The sequence below is a fragment of the Leucoraja erinacea genome, chromosome 20, assembly GCF_028641065.1.
Source record: "Leucoraja erinacea ecotype New England chromosome 20, Leri_hhj_1, whole genome shotgun sequence".
NCBI classification, from domain to species: domain Eukaryota; kingdom Metazoa; phylum Chordata; class Chondrichthyes; order Rajiformes; family Rajidae; genus Leucoraja; species Leucoraja erinaceus.
The window spans coordinates 20,385,486-20,404,740 of NC_073396.1; the positions used below are offsets into that span (position 1 = coordinate 20,385,486).

Genomic DNA, 19,255 nt, shown 5'->3' on the forward strand with positions numbered 1-19,255 from the left:
AGAAATTACCAGAAATTTGGGAAATTCTGGTTCGGGCCGCGGGATGATTTGGGGGGAAAAAAATATTTGCGACCATCCGCGCCTGCGCAGTTGCGACGCAAAATGACACATTCTCTCCGTGCGTGTGCAGTGGGCCCGGGCGGGATCAGCTTACCACAACTTTCACGCCTCGTGTCTAGTCTGGGTGAGTCAGTGGGGCCGTGGAATATTGCGTTGCGGGAGGGGGAGTCTGTTTGCTTTTTATCGGGGGTGTCAAACTGTCCACCCGGTCCATCACCTCCATCCGTGGTGTCGGAGCCTCTCCGCAGGTCCGCTGCTGGTGGTCGGTCCGGGGAGACCGTTCTCCTGTCGCCGGGCAGGAGTGGGAACGACTGAATCTGAATCCAATCCTGGCAGCAGCCGTGACCAGACACCAGGTGCCGCTCCGGCTGGGCCCACCCCTCGCCCCATCCCTGCCGGTACCTCGCCTCGCCCCCCCCCCCCCCCCCCCCCCCCCCCCCCCCCCCCCGCTGGCCCCTCACCTCTCACCCTCACTGCTTTCTTTTCCTTGATAACAAAACTGAAAAATATGAATTCCATAGTTTGTGACTTTCTTTTTGCATAATATTTTAATATAATTTGAATATTATAAAAATCTGCATGTTTTCAGGTCATCATGGATCTGTCCGGAGTAATGCAGCAGTCCATTTATGATGTTGCTGCTGAAGAAGCTAGGCAGAGAATGGAGTTGGAAGATCTCCTCGGTGCAGTGAAAACCAAAGGCATGGCTGTGCGATGGGTGCAGTCGCACCCCCTTTATTTCCCAGAGTAAAAATAAAATTGAGGCGCAATATTTTTTTTATTCTACACCAGGAAAGAGGGAGCCTATCCTTGGCCCTCTTGCAGCCGTACAGCCACTGGATGACCCTGGCATTGTGGTCGATGACCGAGAGGGCAGAGGGTGGGAGCTTGTTCTTCCCCCGGAGCGGCTCGTTGCCACTATCGCTGCTGCTGTGTCGGGACGGCTCGCTCTCCGAATCGGGGCAACACAAGGGCCTGTCCAACTTTGCAATTTTTTTCGGTGACTGCAAGCGTCAGTGACTGACGACCGTAAAACCGTCAAGTTGTACGACATACACGCTGACTTATGGTGCCCTGCGGGTGATGTCCGGTTAGGGTTAGGGTACCGGGTTGGGGTAAGGTTAGGGACCACAGATGGGCTGTAAAATATTCTTCCTTCAATGCATGGATTGAACACAATGCACACTCACTGAATCCATCCCTGTGAAAAGTTAGAGATGGTGATTGGATCTGGAAGTGGACCAATACATCTGTAAATAAAACTGGACTCGGATATCTTTTCATTTGCACCATTGATTTTATTGTATTCATTTTAATATATTAATGTTTAAAATCCATGCATTGAAGGAAGAATATTTTACAGCCCATCCGTGCTCCCTAACCCCAACCCTAATTCTAACCGGGTGTCATCCGCAGGACAGCATACGTCAGTGTGGGACAGGGCGCACGACAGATAAGACACCCAACTGTCGCCCCTGGATTTTGAACATTCCAAAATTCAGCGGCGACAGGGAGACACCAGGCGTCATCACGCATCATGCCGCATCACGACCCAACCACAACACGACAACCTCTTTTCAGACTGTCGCCGAAAATGTCGCCCAAGTGGGACAGGCCTTTCACGCTGTGAAACTTGAAGGCAAGGCGTTCGAAGGCGGCGTCGGCGGTAAACCTCTCCCTGGCCAGGTCCTCGATCACCTCGGGCTCGAGTCCGCAGTGCTCGAAGAAACTGTCCACGCCCAGTAGGCTCGGGAGAAGCGGCAGCTGAGAGCGGAGTGCGAGCGACGTAATCCGCCTTCACCAACCTGCCGCTTGAGCGGCTCCTTGGAGTGACCTGCTCTTTCTCGGGGAGCTGCTGGCGTGGTTTCTTGTGCACCCTGGGGTGTTGCTGGCGAGGCTGCTATTTCTTCCCGGAGTGCTGCTGGTGTGGTTACTTATGCACCCTGGGGTGTTGCAGCCTCTGTACCCTCTGCTAATTCTCCCCGTTCCGACGTTGCTTCTCTCGTTGCCAGCCCCTGCTGCTTGTCGCCCCAGCCGCTAGAGCCGGGCAGCAGCCGCCAGAGCAGGCTGCAGCCGCCCTTGAAACTGTGGGCGCTGCTGGTGGCTGCCGCTCCCCGCACAAACTCGCACTTCTGCGGTACATGACCAGCGAGTCGGGCCTGAGCTGCCTCTTGAGCTGGAGCGACGCACGATGTCAGGCAGGAGCCCCAGTTGCCCGCTCTGCTGTAGGCCAGGTAAGTCTTCATGCTGCTGCTGGCCCCACTGCTGCTGCCTTCCTCGAACCCAGAGCTGCCCAAACCATTGGGCTCCACTTTGCACCCCCTCGCCATCTGGCTCTTCACCTACTTGGCCTTGTCGGCAGCCAGTCTCTCCACGGCGCTCTACCGACCCCGCCTGTCCCCCTCCATTTGACTGCGGAGGTAGTTGGGACCTTTGGTCAGGAGCCTGAATGGCAGAGAGATGCTCGCCTTGCTTGCGTTGGGCGCGACCTCGCTCGGCATCTTACTTTGATCCAGCCAACGAGGACAGACGTGTTTTCACATCCGCTGAGCAACGAGCAATGACAATGACAGGTCGCCTGCATCACTACACCAGGACTTTCATGAGCAATGACAAGGCTGCCTGCACTCGCCTTAATGTACATTCACTATGACTTTGCCCATGACTTGGACAAAGTGGTGACTAGGTTTGCACAGTTACATTCTCGGACAATTGAACTGCAAAATGTGATTTATGGCTAAATAGCAATATATGCTGATCTGCCAAGAGTGTTGTCAAAGTCTGTGAGAGGAACCATGAACTGCCTGCTAATCCCCTCACACTTTGGGAGCCCAAACAGCAAGAAGGGGTAGATGTCGGGCTACCTACATCAGTGTACTAGCTGCGGAATGACACAGGCCTTGGACAGCGTTAACGAACTGAGGACTGCCATTAAAGATAAAGTCACGCTTTGGGAGACCAAATGGGGCACTGCAAGAAGAGGTAGAAGCAGGGCCACCTACACCAGTGTACTGCGGAACGACACATGCTTTGACAGCATTAACAAACTGAGGACTGCCATGCTAGATAAACTCGTCTGAGGTGCTATATTTGTGGAACTAGAGATGGCATGTAGGTCAAGGCCAACGAGTGCCCTTGCATTAGTAAAAGTAGTGGTAAATGGCAATATACATTCAGGAGCACCTGAATGATTTTGCAGCATCATGCCAGCTGAGTGCTGAGTGACAATGAACTAAGAACTCATTCCAGTCATGCTAGTCAGCATGGCTCAACAAAAGCAACACTGAGTGATTTTTTAAAATTGTACTTACCATGCTACTCACCTTTATGTGACATTTACCAGGAGCACCTGAATGATTGTGCAACATCATGCCAGCATGTTTGATTGTTTGGTAAGCCATATGATGAATTGTGAATTTTATGTTGTTATAATATATTTTTATATGTTACTAGACCAAGTGGGACCCGTTGGGTCTCTTCGCCTCAACGCGCGTTTGCGGGGGGGGTGAGGGGGCTAGTTTCCGTGTAGTACGTTCTATTTTTGCATTTATGTGAGAATTACCGAGTTCACCAGCAAAATACTAATTTTCAGCCATCAAAATACAAAAATGCTCGGTGAAACTTGGCACCTCTGCAATTATTCACAATCACATTATGTTTGAGAATTCAAAATGTGATTTGTGATCTTGATTATGAGTCATCATGGAACTATAATTTGTTATAATGGTATGACAGTAAAATAGGTTAGTATGAAAGCGATCATAGTAATGTAAATGCACCATTTAGTTTGACTTCCATTTTCATGATGGAAATTGAAGTCGAACTAAATGTTGTATTCACATCACTATTCCATGTTGAAATGGGTTTGATGTGAAGTTGTTAGGTCAGGAGGGCCATTAAACGTACACTACACACACTAACACAGTCTAACAGTAACAGGCAATCGAATCTACGCACAAAACATTTTCTAAGGTTTTCTTTACTGCAAAAACTTACAGTACAGGTGCACAACCTTTTATCCGAAAGCCTTGGGACCAGACACTTGTCGGATTTCGGACATTTTCGGATTTCAGAATGGAAGATTTTTAGCGTAGATTAGGTAGGTAGCGTGGGCGGCTTGAAAAGTCTGGAGCTGCTGCCTCCTCCCGGGTGACCGGGAGACTCATTGCATAAATGTTAGTCAGTTAGTTTGGAGGGATTTTATGTGGTGGTGGTGGAGTCGGGGTGAAGGGGGAAACTTTAATTCTTAGTCCCCTACCTGGTCGGCGACTCCCAACCTCGCGGAGCTGGGGGCTCCGTCCGGCCGCGGGCGGCGCCGGTTGGAGCTCCGACCCCGGCAACTCTACCCCTGGCTGCGAGGCGCTCCAAATCCAGCGCCGCCCGCGGTCGGACGTCCCAGCTCCGGGAATGTCGGGAGTCGGCAGCGTCGCAGCGCTGGGATACCAGCGGGGAGCAGGCAATGCCTTACCGGGTCGCCGTGCGGCAAGCTCCGGAACGCTGTGGCCGCCGACACACAACATCGCGGAGCGTCGCTGGATTTGGAGCCGCGGAGTTGGGGGCTCCGTCCGGCCGCGGGCGGCGCCGGTTGGAGCTCCAACCCCGGCAACTCTACCCCTGGCTGCGCGGCTCCAAATCCAGCGACGCTCCGCGAACGTTGGGTCGGCGGCCACAGCGCTCCGGAGCTTGCCGCACGGCGACCCGGTAAGGCATTGCCCGCTCCCCGCTGGTTTCCCAGCGCTGCGACGCTGCCGACTCCCGACATTTGCGGAGCTGGGGCGTCCGGCCGCGGGCCGCGCTGGATTTGGAGCGCCTCGCAGCCAGGGGTAGAGTTGCCGGGGTCGGAGCTACAACTGGCGCCGCCCGCAGCCCCAACGGCCACAGCGCTGCGGAGCTTACTGCACGGCGACCCGGTAAGGCATTGACCGCTCCCCGCCTCTCCGACCAGGTAGGGGACTAAGAATTAAAGTTTACCCCTTCACCCCCCCTTCACATAAAAGCCCTCCAAACTAACTGACTAACATTTAAGCAATGATTTACAGATGTTTAAGCGTCTCCCGGTCTCCAGGGAGGAGGCAGCCGCTACAGTAGTACAGACCTGGGTTGACCGTGGGTCGTTTTGGGTCAAGTTTGGCGCCAAACGCGAGCTTTGGTGCGCAGACGACATCTGGAAAAAATGGCCGGTTTTCGGAGCTTTTCGGTTTCTGGAACACCGGATAAAAGGTTGTGCACCTGTATTTTCTTTGCAGTTTTTGCATGCTCCTTTATAACATTTTACAGCAGTACAACTTGATTATTAAAACGAGGACAACTTCAATTCTTGATTAAAGAAAAATCTATACACAAAGAACCCAATCATCCCATTCCACCCACTCATTACTCTTGACTCAACCAAAATTATTTCTGAAATATTGATCATAAATTTGGTGCAGAAATGCTCCAAAATAAGGCTCAGAATGCACCAGAGAGCATCTAAAACCAGCATATCCTGCTGTTCCTCAGGAAGCAAAGCTGTGTGGTGCAGATCCCAAGACCCTGCCTGTGTTCACCCTTTTGTGTTTCCAAAGCTCTTTTTCACAGTTTCTAAACGGATCTAATTAGAGATTGTTTAAAACAATTCAAACAGATTTAAATAATTCACATTATAAACTATTTTAAATAAATGAATTCAGAACATTTAAGTTTTAAAGGCTAATTGGAAAAAAAATTGGAATAAGTAAATGTTTAAAAACATTTTTTTTTTTAATCCCCTTGGCAATTTAGTCTGGGCAGGAACTTTATTCAAAGGAATTAATTTGTGTGTAGTCAAGGGTCTGGATATACAGTGCATTGAATCCCACAATCCAGATCTGCCACCCCCAGACTGGACTCATCTGAACACCAGTGCATCTCTGACTTTGGCATTGTCAGGGATGCTCTGGATCTCACAAGGTTAGTATTGCGTAGTGTTCAAGAGCCAGATGGTTGCTGGAAGAAGCTGTTCTTGAGCCTGGTGGCCAGGGTTTCAGGCTCCTGTTCCTTCGTCCCGATGGTAGGAGTGAAATGAAAGTGTTTGGCCTGGATGGTGTGGGTCTTAGCATGTACTGCAGGTTTCAACAGTGCTCCACTGAACTAGCTGCCTCTTATTTCCAGTGTACCCGCTGAGTTACTCCAGCATTTTGTCTTTCCATTGTAACTGGCATCTGCAGTTCCTTGTTTCTATCTCGTGACCTGATGGGAAAACTGGAATTGTTAGATCAGTAAACAAATTTGCATCAAATTCTGCAGTTCTGCTTTGCAGTGTGAAATGAATCGTAAAAATTAGCCATGGGATAGCCCTGTGGTATTTTACACAAATAGAGGAGCTCAGTGAATTCATAACTGCACCCAGCAGAAATAATTAGAAAATTCTTCTGATGAAGGTCAAGAGTCCATAAGAACAGTAAGAAAGTGGAGAAGGCAGTACAAAGAGTGCTCTGGCTGAATAATAATGAACCACTCAGTGTTCCTCACACTCATGGCATTTGGCAACAGTAGAATGGGTTTGTTTTAGTTTACACTGTTTGCATGGAAACTTCTGTAGTCCTGGAGAAATTACAGTTCCATGTACGACATCCTCAACATTGGAAGGAAATGCTTTTCATTTTGTTTGGCATTGGCAGTGTGGTTATGAGGAAACCCATAATTTATTTATTTGCCTCTGTACTCCACAATTTGAGATTTGTAATAGAAAAAAAATCACATGTGGTTAAAGTGCACACTGTCAGATTTTATTAAAGGGTATTTTTTATACATTTTGGTTTCACCATGTAGAAATTACAGTTGTGTTTATACATAGTCCGCCCATTTCAGGGCACCATAATGTTTGGGACACATGGCTTCACAGGCGTTTGTAATTGCTCAGGTGTGTTTAATTGCCTCCTTAATGCAGGTATAAGAGAGCTCTCAGCACCTGGTCTTTCCTCCGGTCTTTCCATCACATTAAACTTTTATTGCTGTTTATCAACATGAGGACCAAAGTTGTGCCAATGAAAGTCAAAGAAGCCATATGAGACTGAGAAACAAGAATAAAACAGTTAGAGACATCAGCCAAACCTTAGGCTTACCAAAAGCAACTGTTTGGAACATCAGTGCACTCTTTCTTCTTAATGATGAGCTTACTAATTGCAAAGGGACTGGCAGGCCAAGGAAGAGCTCCACAGCTAATGACAAGAGTTCTCTCTATAATAAATTAAAAAAACAAACACCTGTCCGACAGATCAGAAACACGCTTCAGGAGTCAGGTGTGGATTTGTCAATGACCACTGTCCGCAGAAGACTTCATGAACAGAAATACAGAGGCTGCACTGCAAGATGCAAACCACTGGTTAGCTGCAAAAATAGGATGGCCAGGTTACAATTTGCCAAGAAGTACTTAAAAGAGCAACCACAGTTCTGGAAAAAGGTCTTGTGGACAGATGAGATGAAGATTAATTTATATCAGAGTGATGGCAAACAAAGTATAGAGGAGAGAAGGAACTGCCCAAGATCCAAAGCATACCACCTCATCTGTGAAACAGGGTGATGGGGGTGTTATGGCCTGGGCATGTATGGCTGCTGAAGGCACTGACTCACTTATCTTCATTGATGATACAACTGCTGATGGTAGTAGCATAATGAATTCTGAAATGTATAGACACATCCTATCTGCTCAAGTTCAAACAAATGCCTCATTGGCCGGAGGTTCATTCTACACCTAGACAATGATCCCAAACATTCAAAGCTAAAAAATGGTCAATTCTTGAGTAGCCAAGTCAATCACCCGATCTGTACCCAATTGACCATGCCTTTTATATGCTGAAGAGAAAACGGAAGGGGGCTAGCCACCAAAACAAGCATAAGCTGAAGATGGCTGCAATACAGGCTTGGCAAAGCATCAACAGAGAAGACATGCAGCAACTGGTGATGTCCATGAATTGCAGTCTTCAAGCAGTCGTTGCATGCAAAGGATATGCAACAAAATACAAAACATGACTACTTTCATTTATATGACATTGCTGTGTCCCAAACATCATGGTGCCCTGAAATTGGGGGACTATGTATAAACTCTGCTGTAATTTCTACATGGTGAAACCAAAATGTATAAAAATGGCCTTTATTAAAATCTGCCAATGTGCACTTTAACCACATGTGATTTTTACAGCAGTAATGTGATTTTTTTCTATTTCAAATCTCAAATTGTGTAGCACAGAGGCAAATAAATAAATTATGGGTCTTTGTCCCAAACATTATGGAGGGCACTGTAGTTGTGGAGGAAAATCCAATATTTTAAATTCCACAAATGTATTGCATTTGTAGTTCATTCTTTTTAAGAGATTAATTGCAATATTATCCAAACTTGCACCCTTGTTACCTGCTTTAGTTAACAGAGGACTATTTCTATTCATATGTTGCAGGAATGTTGGGGACTGATAAAATTTCTGGGAAAATTAGTCCATGTCATTTATCTCTCATCACAGTCTAAAATGGCTCCTTCAAGTATAAATCCAGGAATTTGAAAGTTAATTTGGAATTTTGTGTGTACATTTTACAGAGGGGAAGCATTTTATTTTGGATGCTGAAGCAACCCAAAGAAATTGCATTTGGCTTTGCAATGTGGCATTTTGTAGCTATGGCTATTGTAGCTCGCATTTATGGAATTTTATCTACAGCAAATGGATGTTCCTTAATGTTGAGCAGTGCAATCTAAATTTCTACTTTCAATCGTGAAGGATTTTGAGATTCCTAAATCTGACAATTAGGCAATGTCAACATTCAGCGTTTGTGCTTGATTTGAAATAGAAAAATCTTTGTCATTTTGGTGTTTAGCTGCTCGGCAATACCAGACAGAACAGGAATTATCCTTCAAATAGGAATTATTTTGGAAGCCCCAGCGATATACATGGGATTGCTCATTTATTGGTATCAGGAGAGGGAGGCAGCAAAGGGAGACATCAGAGACTGCAACTGCTAGAATCTGGAGTACAAACAATCTGTCGGTCTAGCAGCATCTGTGGGGAGAAAGTAATTGTTGACGTTTAGGGTTGAAACCCTGCATCAGGATGAAGTGGAGAGGGGAGATGGCCAGGACAAAGAGAAGATGGTGAGACAGGAGCCAGAGGAGAACTAAAGAGGGGTGAAGAATGATGGGCAGATGAAGCCAGGTTGGGGATGGTTGGTGGGGAGGTGTTGGATTATCATTGGTATTTATTATCACATGCACCTAGATAGTGAAAAAAATGTGTGCCATCTAGTCAAATTATTCCATACAGACTTCTCCGACGGAATGCCTGTGACTAGAGGTGTGTCCTCAGGGTTCGGCGCTGGGCCTGTTACTGTTTGTCATCTACATCAATGATTTGGATGAGAACATGCAGGGCAAGATTAGCAAGTTTGCTGATGATACAAAAGTTAGTGGTTTTGCAGATAGTGAAGATGGTTGTGAACGATTGCAACAGGATCTGGATCGATTGGGCAGGTGGGCGGAGGAAAGGTTGCTGGAATTTAATACAGATAAGTGAGGTGTTGCATTTTGGGACGTCAAACAAGGGCAGGATCTACACAGTAAATGGTAGGCCTCTGGGTAGTGTTGTAGAGCAGAGGGATCTAGGAGTACAGGTGCATGGTTACTTGAAGGTCGAGTCGCAGGTGGATAAGGTGGTCAAAAAGGCTTTTGGCACTTTGGCCTTCATCAGTCAGAATATTGAGTATAGAATGTTTAAGAAGGAACTGCAGATGCTGGAGAATCGAAGGTACACAAAAAAGCTGGAGAAACTCAGCGGGTGCAGCAGCATCTATGGAGCGAAGGAAATAGGCAACGTTTCGGGCCGAAACCCTTCTTCAGTATTGAGTATAGAAGTTGGGAGGTCATGTTGCAGTTGTATAAGACATTGGTGAGACCGCATTTAGAATATTGTGTTCTGTTCTGGGCACCATGTTATAGGAAAGATATTATCAAGCTTAAAAGGGTTCAGAAAAGATTTACAAGGATGTTGCCAGGACTAGAGGGTGTGAACTATAAGGAGAGGTTCAGTATGTTGGGTCTCTATTCCATGGAGCGCAGGAGGATGAGGGGAGATCTTATAGAGGTGTACAAAATTATGAGAGGAAGAGATTGGGCAGATGCACAGTCTTTCGCCCAGAGTAGGGGAATCGAGGACCATAGGACATCGGTTCAAGGTGAAGGGGAAAAGATTTAATAGGAATCCGAGGTGTAACTTTTTAACACAAAGGTTGGTAGGTGTATAGAACAAGCTGCAAGGGGAGGTAGTTGAGGCTGGGAACTTTTGTTTCATCTGTATTTTGCAGCTTTGATTCTTCTAGGTAAGAAAATACGGCTTTCAAACTATGAATTAATTGTATTTATTGTTCCTTTGTACAAAGCTGCAATGATTTTGTCGTGTTTATTGCTTTATGCTTCAGTGAGTGAGCGAAGATGCAGACCTGTGTTTCGTCCGTGGTTGGATCGGGCCTGGGTCTCTGGCGCTGTGGGCGCTGTTGAGTTGCTGCTGGGTCGTCCCTGTCCCCTCCTGAGTGTCCCGTCCCTGTGTGGGGTCGGCTGGAGGTGTCTGGGGTGGCCCTGGGCTGGCGGGGTGCCGGCCCAGGCTTGCAGCCGACGCTGGGGAGTACGCACTGGCTCCTGCTCAGATATTTCCAAGACACAATTCTTGTGGTGCCTAGCACTATCTTGCAGAGGGATTAAATGGCGCTATTTCGGTATGCCTTAATGGATGCAAAATTTTCATACATGAATAAATAATATGTCCCATCAAAGCCACTTACTTAAAGTGGAAAAAAAAAGTTTTTGTTTCAAAGAATAGTTTGTTTCTCCTGTGCAGCTAATCTCATGTATGTTTGATATTTTCGTGTATGTTCTGTTATATTACAGGAGTTCACCACTTCCTGAAGTTTTCATGTGAGACAAATCACTGTTCTTGATTTACTATAAAGTAAAGCTATTTATCATTTGCTTGGACGAGAGATTTGTTGGGATTTTCTGGATATTGCTGTAGGTTTATGGTCCTACAAGCAAACTCTCCAGCAAGTTTATAGAGTCATACAGCATGGAACAGGGCCTTTGGCCCAACTTGCCCTTGCCGACCAACATGCCCCATCTAAACTAGTCCCACCTGCCTGCTTTTGGCCCATAATCCCTCTAAACCTACTCTAACCATGTACCTGTCTAAATTTTTCTTAATTGTTGCAATAGTACCTGCCTCAACTACCTCCGGCAGCTTGTTCCATACATTCACCACCCTTTGTGTAAAGAAAGTTACCCCTCAGGCTCCAATTAAATCTTTCCACCCCCCCCCCTCCCCCTCCCTCACCTTAAACCTATGTCCTCTGGGTCTCGATTCCTTTACTCTGGCCAAAATACTCTGTGTGCTTACCTATCTATTCCTCTCATGATTTTGTCATTTGTGTCAAAATACCATAAAATGTTATAAGTTTATTAAATGACTGATCCCTGTGGACTGGACATTTTTCAGTAAATCAACACTCAATTGGTGTAGGATTGGTTCAGAATATGTAGGAGTAACCTCGGGCAATTGTTAAATTGTTTTGTGACCATGAACTTTGAAGCTGACCAAAAGGCTTCCCTCCTGAACCTTTTCAGAGCCACAACTGAAACGGAAACTAGATGAAGGTAGGAGGCTTCGGTATGTGAGTCTCATGGCTTTCCATCTGTGCCTGCCTCTGGCTTCATTTTCCAGCTCCTGTGTGGAATACTGCTGGAACATATGTTCTACCACATCACGATGAGTCATTTTTAGCACATACATATAGCCTCACCGCATTAATCTGTTGCTGAATTGACATTTTCTCAACATACAATTTATTCCTGTTCTTGTCACACACGAAAAAAGATAGGCTTGCGTTATACAGCACTTTATAATGCTCCAAAGCACTTTACAGCTGCTGAACTATTTCTGCAGTTCAGTTGCTGTTATACTATAATATGCTGTACTTCAATATTAATAGTTACTGTACGTACAGGATTAAAGAAATATTTCACTCTCGAGCAATGACAAGGGTAGAATTCACCCACAGAATATGAATGTTACTTTTGGTTCCTTACCTCCTCTTGCTCCCCTTAACCACTATCATTCATTCATGAGTTGTGGACATCCCTTATGCGTTGTCATGCATCTCCAATTGTCCTTGGGTAGCTGTGCGGAGTTGGTAAATTGTGACGGTTCATGTGGCCACAGTTAAATACAATTAAATCTTGAGGATTGCTGGGTCCATTTGCGAGACTATTGTCAAAGAGTATTGCGGTGATCCTAGGTTATGACTGGGTAAAGACAACAAAGTCCGATTAAAGATAGTCTGAGGGTCTCCAGTGAGGTTGATAGTAGCTCAGGAACAACTAGAGAGCGGACTTTACTAGACTAATCGGAATTTACTGCATTATCTTGCACTAAATGTTATTCCCTTTATCATGTATCTGAACACTGGATGGCTCGAGTGTAATCATGTATAGTCTTTCCACTGACTGGTTAGCGCGCAACAAAAGCTTTTCACTGTACCTCGATACATGTGACAATAAAATAGACTAAACTAAATTTCTTCCTTTGCAATGTCAACATCTTTTCACATAATGTTTGCTTCATTCCAGCAGTCTTGTGGTGAGTAATACCAGCCCTGTTCCAAATATTTTAAAATTAACAAGTTTAAACCCCTCATGTTCATCCATGTTTCTGGTTATGGTAAAGAAACTACTGTTCTCTCATACCGCACGGTCCCAGAAGGTAATTTCAGCCAATGTTTGTCTCGTTTTGTTTTTTTTAACTCTGTCTCCATTTTATTTATCTATCTTCACTCCCAAAAACCTTTTTCTTAATTCACAATTCACACAGGGTTCACCATTTTCCATTCATTTTTTTATATCTCAGCCAAGCGGAGCGTGAATCCTTTGGAATTAGTTGACTGGAATAGCTTTTTATCGCAAGTTTTAAGTGGTAAATACAGATTTGTCATATAGTCCGCTTGTGCTGAATTGTGTAGCTTTGCTTGTGCCTGGGCCATGCTGCTGAATATTGTGTGTCAGGATAAAGGGATGATGTGGGAAATCATTTCAAAGGAGAGCCATTGAGTCACACAGCACGGAAGCAGGTCCTTTGACCCAACTTATCCATGCCAATCAAGTTGCTAAACTGAGCTTAACCCATCTGCCTGTGCCTGGCCCATATCCCACCAAATAACATCTGTGTACTTTAAGTGTCGTAATTGTATCTGCCTCTACCACTTTACCACTGTACAACGCGGAAACAGGCCCTTCAGACTAACTCGTCCATGCCGACCAATATATCCCATTTGCCCACATTTAATCCATATCCCTCTAAATCTTTCCTATTCATGTACCTGTCAAAGTGTCTTTTAAATGCTGTTAACTGTTGCCTCAACTACCTCCTCTTTTAGCTGTTAACTGTTGCCTCAACTACCAGCTCGTTCTATATACCCACCATCCTCTTCACTACTTGAACAGAAATGTAATTTTTGAGGTTGTTTCTTTAATCTTTACTAATGATGTATAACAACATGTTTTTAGCTGTTATGTTCAAATACTACTGTGCCACTAAGTGCCAGAATAAACAGCTGGGTGCAGTGAGTTTTGTTACGTGGCATACCATTCCTCCATTTATTCCGAGCAAACCGAATGCAACCACACTGGGCATACTCGCACTTCTGCAACTTTTCCAGTAGTTTTATTTGTGTTTGATAAATTCATGAGTTCCAGCAGGAAAAAGTTCTGCTTAAAAGTTTCATGAATCACAACATGTTTTTGTAGGGGACACTGCGGCCATTATAGTTAACATAATGGGGACCTGGTGTGGTTTTCCAAACTTTCATTCCTTCAACTGCAACTCACATTGCAAGTCCGGTAACCAGCCATGTGGAAGGCAAGGCTTTACCACAGGATTCGATGAATAAATAAAGGCTTGCCCAGTTTAGCCGTTTGTTTTGATAGTTCCCTCAACATGTGGGACATTAATAAATCATCTACATATAGCGGATATTTTAGTGATCCTGTAACTAACTGCTGTTTTCCCTTCTGCGTCACACCACATATTTATTTCTTCCCTGCCCCATTTTCTCCATCTTTTTCTGTTAGTGATTGATGCTCTCCCATAACTAAGTAAGAAGATTTTGTTCACAATCTTGGGTGTGACTATCCAACTGTGGAAAGTGTTGCAGCCTATTTCTGTTTCCACTATTAATGCAGCCTTTCATTACGCATTTTGAGATCCAGACACAGACACAAAGCAATTGCATTTTAAAAAATTCCTCTTGATTAATATGCCACCTTGCAGACTACCTATCCATTGAGCTGCCTGAACAAGGTTCAGTGCTGTGAATTGAGGTAGTTGGAAAACATATATGACTCTTCTGTTGGGAAGAAGATACAAAGGTTTGAAAGCATGTACCATCAGATTCTGCAACAGCTTTTTTACCAGCAGACCACTGTGCGGACCTCTCCTAAGTTAATCATGTAGTCCCCATCTCCCAACCTACCTCATTGCGGCAGTAGCACTTTTTAAAATCTGTACTTTCTCTGTAGCTGCAGCACTGTAACACTATATTCTGCACTCTGATATTTTTCTTTTACTAGTACCTGTTGTACTTATGTATAGCTTGATTGTCCTCATGTAGTATAATTCGATTGGATAGCGAGCAGACAAAGATTTCCACGATATCTCGGTGTAGGTGACAACAATGTATCCAATGCCAATATATGACGTGTTGAGAGCACGGACGGTGTACAGAGCTGAAGGGTAATGTGTTCTGTCTGCTTTGCCTCTGCAGGTGCTCTGACGGTTGGCCTCGTTCGCCAGTGTCAAACAATCCACGGGCGTGAACGAACATGTGTCCCTCCTCGTCTTCCACCTGAATGGGTCACCACACTCTTTTTCATTATCATGGGCATTATTTCATTGACGGTAACGTGCGGCTTGCTGGTGGCCTCTCACTGGCGAAGAGAAACCACCAAATACGCCCGCTGGATAGCCTTCGCTGGAAGTAAGTCCACTCTCATTCAGATTTCAACACTTGGAGCATGATGAGAAATTGTCATTTGCAGCTTACAAAATAAAAATGTGACTTCCAAAAATAACCATTTGTGTTGGCCTTGACAAGATTTATAAGTGCATGATGATTTGATATCTGTGGTATTTCTCCCTCCCTCCTCCCACTGATTCCTGTTTCAACCATTAGTGTTGCTAGTGTAGAATAGGGCATAGATCAGTACAGACAGATCAAGCAGCATATCTGGACAAAAAGGATGGATGGGTGACTATTCGGGTCGGGACCCATCTTCAGTCTGAAGAAGGGTTCCGACCTGAAACATCACCCATCCTTTTTCTCCAGAGATGCTGCCTGATCCGCTGAGTTACTCCAGCATTTTGTGTCTATCTTTGTTTCTATAAGTCAGTACAGCATAGGGAAAGGCACTTCAGCTCACAATATCTGTGCCGAACACAACGCCAAATTAAATTAATTGCTTTGTGCTGCATGTGATCCATTCCCTGCATATCCATGTGCCGATCTAAAAGCCCCATAAACACCGCTATATCACTACTACCCCAATATCCACCACTACCCCTGACAGCTGAACATAAACTAAATAGCAGGTCAAACTTCAAATTTCCCAAGTACAAAGAAGAACTCTATAAATTGTTATTAAATTCTTTATAATGCACCTGGGGATTTTATTTAGTTGAAACTTTCATCGGGATACCAGTAATGAGCGAGGCCAACAGATGCTATCACAAAATTAAAATTGACAGTATGTGAGATCAATCAAACTTGTTCCCTAAACAATTAAGGTTTATTCCTGAAACATCCATGCACAAGGGTTCCTCCATGTAAGTAATACGTGTGAACTGCAAACAGGATTTATAAGCAGATTTCATCCTGAAGAGAAGTTGTTGAGAATAAGTATTTAAGGAAAATAAGCAGCTTGATCACTTTTGTTAGAGTAAATCAAATGGACTAAATATTTCTGTAGATGTTCTGCAAGAGGCCACTTTTTTTTCCATGTTGTAATTAAAAATGACTGATAGCATTGTTTGACGAAGCATCAATCCTAGCATCCAGATAAGTTTCAATTGAAATTAAAAAAAACCCAGGTGGATTATAAAGAACAATAACAATTTGCACAATTCTTCCTTGTGCTCAAGTAATTTGAGATCCAGCACTTTATTCATTTTCTGTTGAGAATTGTGCGAGGCAGCAATTTCATGTCTTATCTCATGGGTGAACCGTGAGATGAAGAGAAGTGTCTGCAGTGCCAGAACGTAAATCTTGTCAACACAAGTAATTATTGTTGGTTTCAATGTGCCAAAGGAAGATATATTAGATTATTAAAGATAAATAACCTTTGACTCTCCAAATGAATCAGGAATATTTTAAAGATTAAAACAAGAATAAACAAACTATTTCAGTCATAGTCACAGCAATACAGTGCGGAAACAGGCCCTTTGGCCGAAGTTGTTCCTGCCAACCAACTTGTTAACTGGGCTTGTCCCATTTGCCTGTGCCTGGTCCATATCCCTCCAAATGTTTTATAGCTATGTACATGTCAAAATGTTCATTAAATGGTGTAACTGTACCTGCCTCTATGACTTCCTCTGGCAGCTGAAACCACAGAATGGTATATACCATTTCTGTGGAGACGTTGCTCTTCAGGTCCCTTTTAAATCTTTTCTCCCCCCCCCCCCCCCCCGAGCTTAAAGCTCTGCCCTCTAGTTTTTGCTGTTCACCTTATCTATGCTTTTATATCATGCTCTATCCCTCTATAAGGTCACTCCTTATCCTCTAATGTGCTTGGCAAAATCAGCTCAAATCATTCAGACAGAGTAATATCCTGATATCCTTTTTGTATCCTTGCCGTTTAATGGCCTTCTTCCTATAGCATGAGGACCAGAACTGTACGCAGTGTCCTTGCCAACATCTTGTACTGTTGTAACATGACGTCCCTACTCCTGTCCACAATACCCTGACAAATGAAGGCAGGCATGCCAAATATGTTGGTCACCAACCGATCCACCTCTCTCGCCACCTTCATGAACTATGCATCTGCACCTGCACCCTAGATCTCTCTATTCTATAGTACTCTCCAGGGCCCAACCATTTACGATACAAGTCTGGTTTGTCCTCCCAAAATGCAACACCTCACATTTATCTGAATAAACTCCATCTGCCATTTGTCAGCCCTTTGGCACAGTTGATCAAAATCCCATTGTAATCATAGATAGCCCTCTCCACTCTCCATGATACCACTAATGTATGTGTCATCGGCAAACTAACCATGCCATCTACATTCATATCCAAATTGTTAATATAAATACACTTAGCATGTCCTGACCCGTCCTGTCTACTGAACTTGCTCTCTTTGACTTCACTATTTGCCTGATCATGCTGTGAAGTTTGTGTCCAGCTATAGAGGTCAGACAACAAATGTTTCATCAACAAGTGAACTCCAGCCTGACAACTATTACCCTGGAGCCAACACTGATAAAAATGTTTAAAGATTCCACAGTGCATTTTAAATGGTGGCAGCTAGGAGTAACAAATCTGTTTAACATCAAGTTTTCAACAGTCCCAGCTGACCATAGGTCACCTATTCGCACTAGTTCTATGTGAATGTGAATTCTATGTTTGGGTGTGTATGTCGGTGGCATGGTTAGTAAGTTTGCAGATGACACATATTAGTGGTATCGTAGTCAGAGGCAGAGGGCTAACCCGCTTTCTCCTCCAGTTCCTGCACACTAGGGGCAATATACAGAGACCAATTTACCTACAACACACACACATCTTTGGGATATGAGCAGAAACCAGAACACCTGGAAGAAACTCACACAGACGGAGGGGGAAATGTGCAAACGCCACACAGACAGACACGCCCGAGGTTAGGATCAACCCTGGGTCTCTGGTGCAGTGAGGCAGCAGCTTTATCAGTTGCACCGCTGTGCCTTCCCCATTTCTTTCCAACTAATTTTTAAGAGATGGTAAAACAGTCCTAACTAACCTTTCCCAGTGCTCTCCCACATATACAATCCATGCACAAAAATTAAAACCACGTCTGCCTACTGCACACAAGGGCGCCGCAGACAGCTACAGCTGGGAAACAAGAAGCAGGACAAAAGGTCAACATCCTTCCTTTGCACTTGCTTCCTCAGTTTGTCTGGATGAGTTCTCTCCTTGTCCCAATACCTTCACTTCCTGTGTTATTATTTCCAACAAAATGCTCAGTGCAGCTTTTAGTCTTTTCAACATTTCAGCAGATGTATGTCAGCAAGAAGCGAAGGCTCACCTGTGAACCAGCAGGTTAATGAAGGAGACAATTTAAAGGCAGCCTGCTGGTCCTTTGCTGATGAAAGTTGTTTAGTGGCTCTGCAGACTGAGTTAAAGTTGTGAGTTCTGCAAAATAGCTTATGAAATCCCACTGGCTAGCTCTACCACCTCTTGTGCTTGCACACTGTTGAGAGGCTGGAACTCCATTTAAAGCCTGGCAGCATTTCGAGCTAATCCTTACTGAATGTATGAACGGGTGAAGGGCACAAGGAAGGCATTTTCACAATATCAGAGCAATTTTTTAGCTTGTGGTGTAAAGGATCCATTGTTCCACAGATCAGTGGAGACCATTGCGAGCTGCCACTGTGTGATCTGTTGCCAGTTCAAGAGCAAGCAGCCCTGGTTATAATTGCGCTGCAAATTACTTCAACTCCTTAATGAATCTCCTACTGTTCAATACTTTGTATTTATTTTCTATCATAAGCGTTCCACCTTTGTATCTGTGCAAATGGAGCCTCCTGTGAGTGTGTCCTTAGATCTCTATGAATGAATCCTTTATTCTTCTTTGAATTCATCCCTTTAGGTTGCTGACTGCATATTGGACACTGAAGGTCGAGTCATTTGGACCAGTGTCTGGCTCAGTTACAATGGCGTTGTGTTTCGGACATTGATGCCAATTCTCTATCAGCTTGGCTATTATCGCTCCAACTTCTGTGGCTTTTGATTCATTGTGAGGCATTGTGGAAATCCAGTAATAGTTCAACACACACACAGGGAACACTTGGATGAACATCTGTGACATTCCCTGTATTCAAGCTGATCCAGGGTTCCCTTGGGAGTGGCGGAGGGATATGGATGAGAAAAATGTACTTTCACTGGCAAGATGTCTTGGGAAGGGAGAATG

At 44.6% G+C, this 19,255-nt stretch overlaps 1 protein-coding gene across 1 annotated transcript in view; it reads left to right on the forward strand.

Annotated features, from left to right (window-relative positions):
* Window positions 1–19,255, forward strand: part of LOC129706919 (uncharacterized protein C16orf52 homolog B) — a 92,455-nt gene that overhangs the window by 55,707 nt on the left and 17,493 nt on the right. The window contains exon 2 of the mRNA XM_055651564.1: window positions 14,863–15,075. Within this exon, the coding sequence (XP_055507539.1) occupies window positions 14,863–15,075 (213 nt within the window). The remainder of the gene's footprint in view (window positions 1–14,862; window positions 15,076–19,255) is intronic.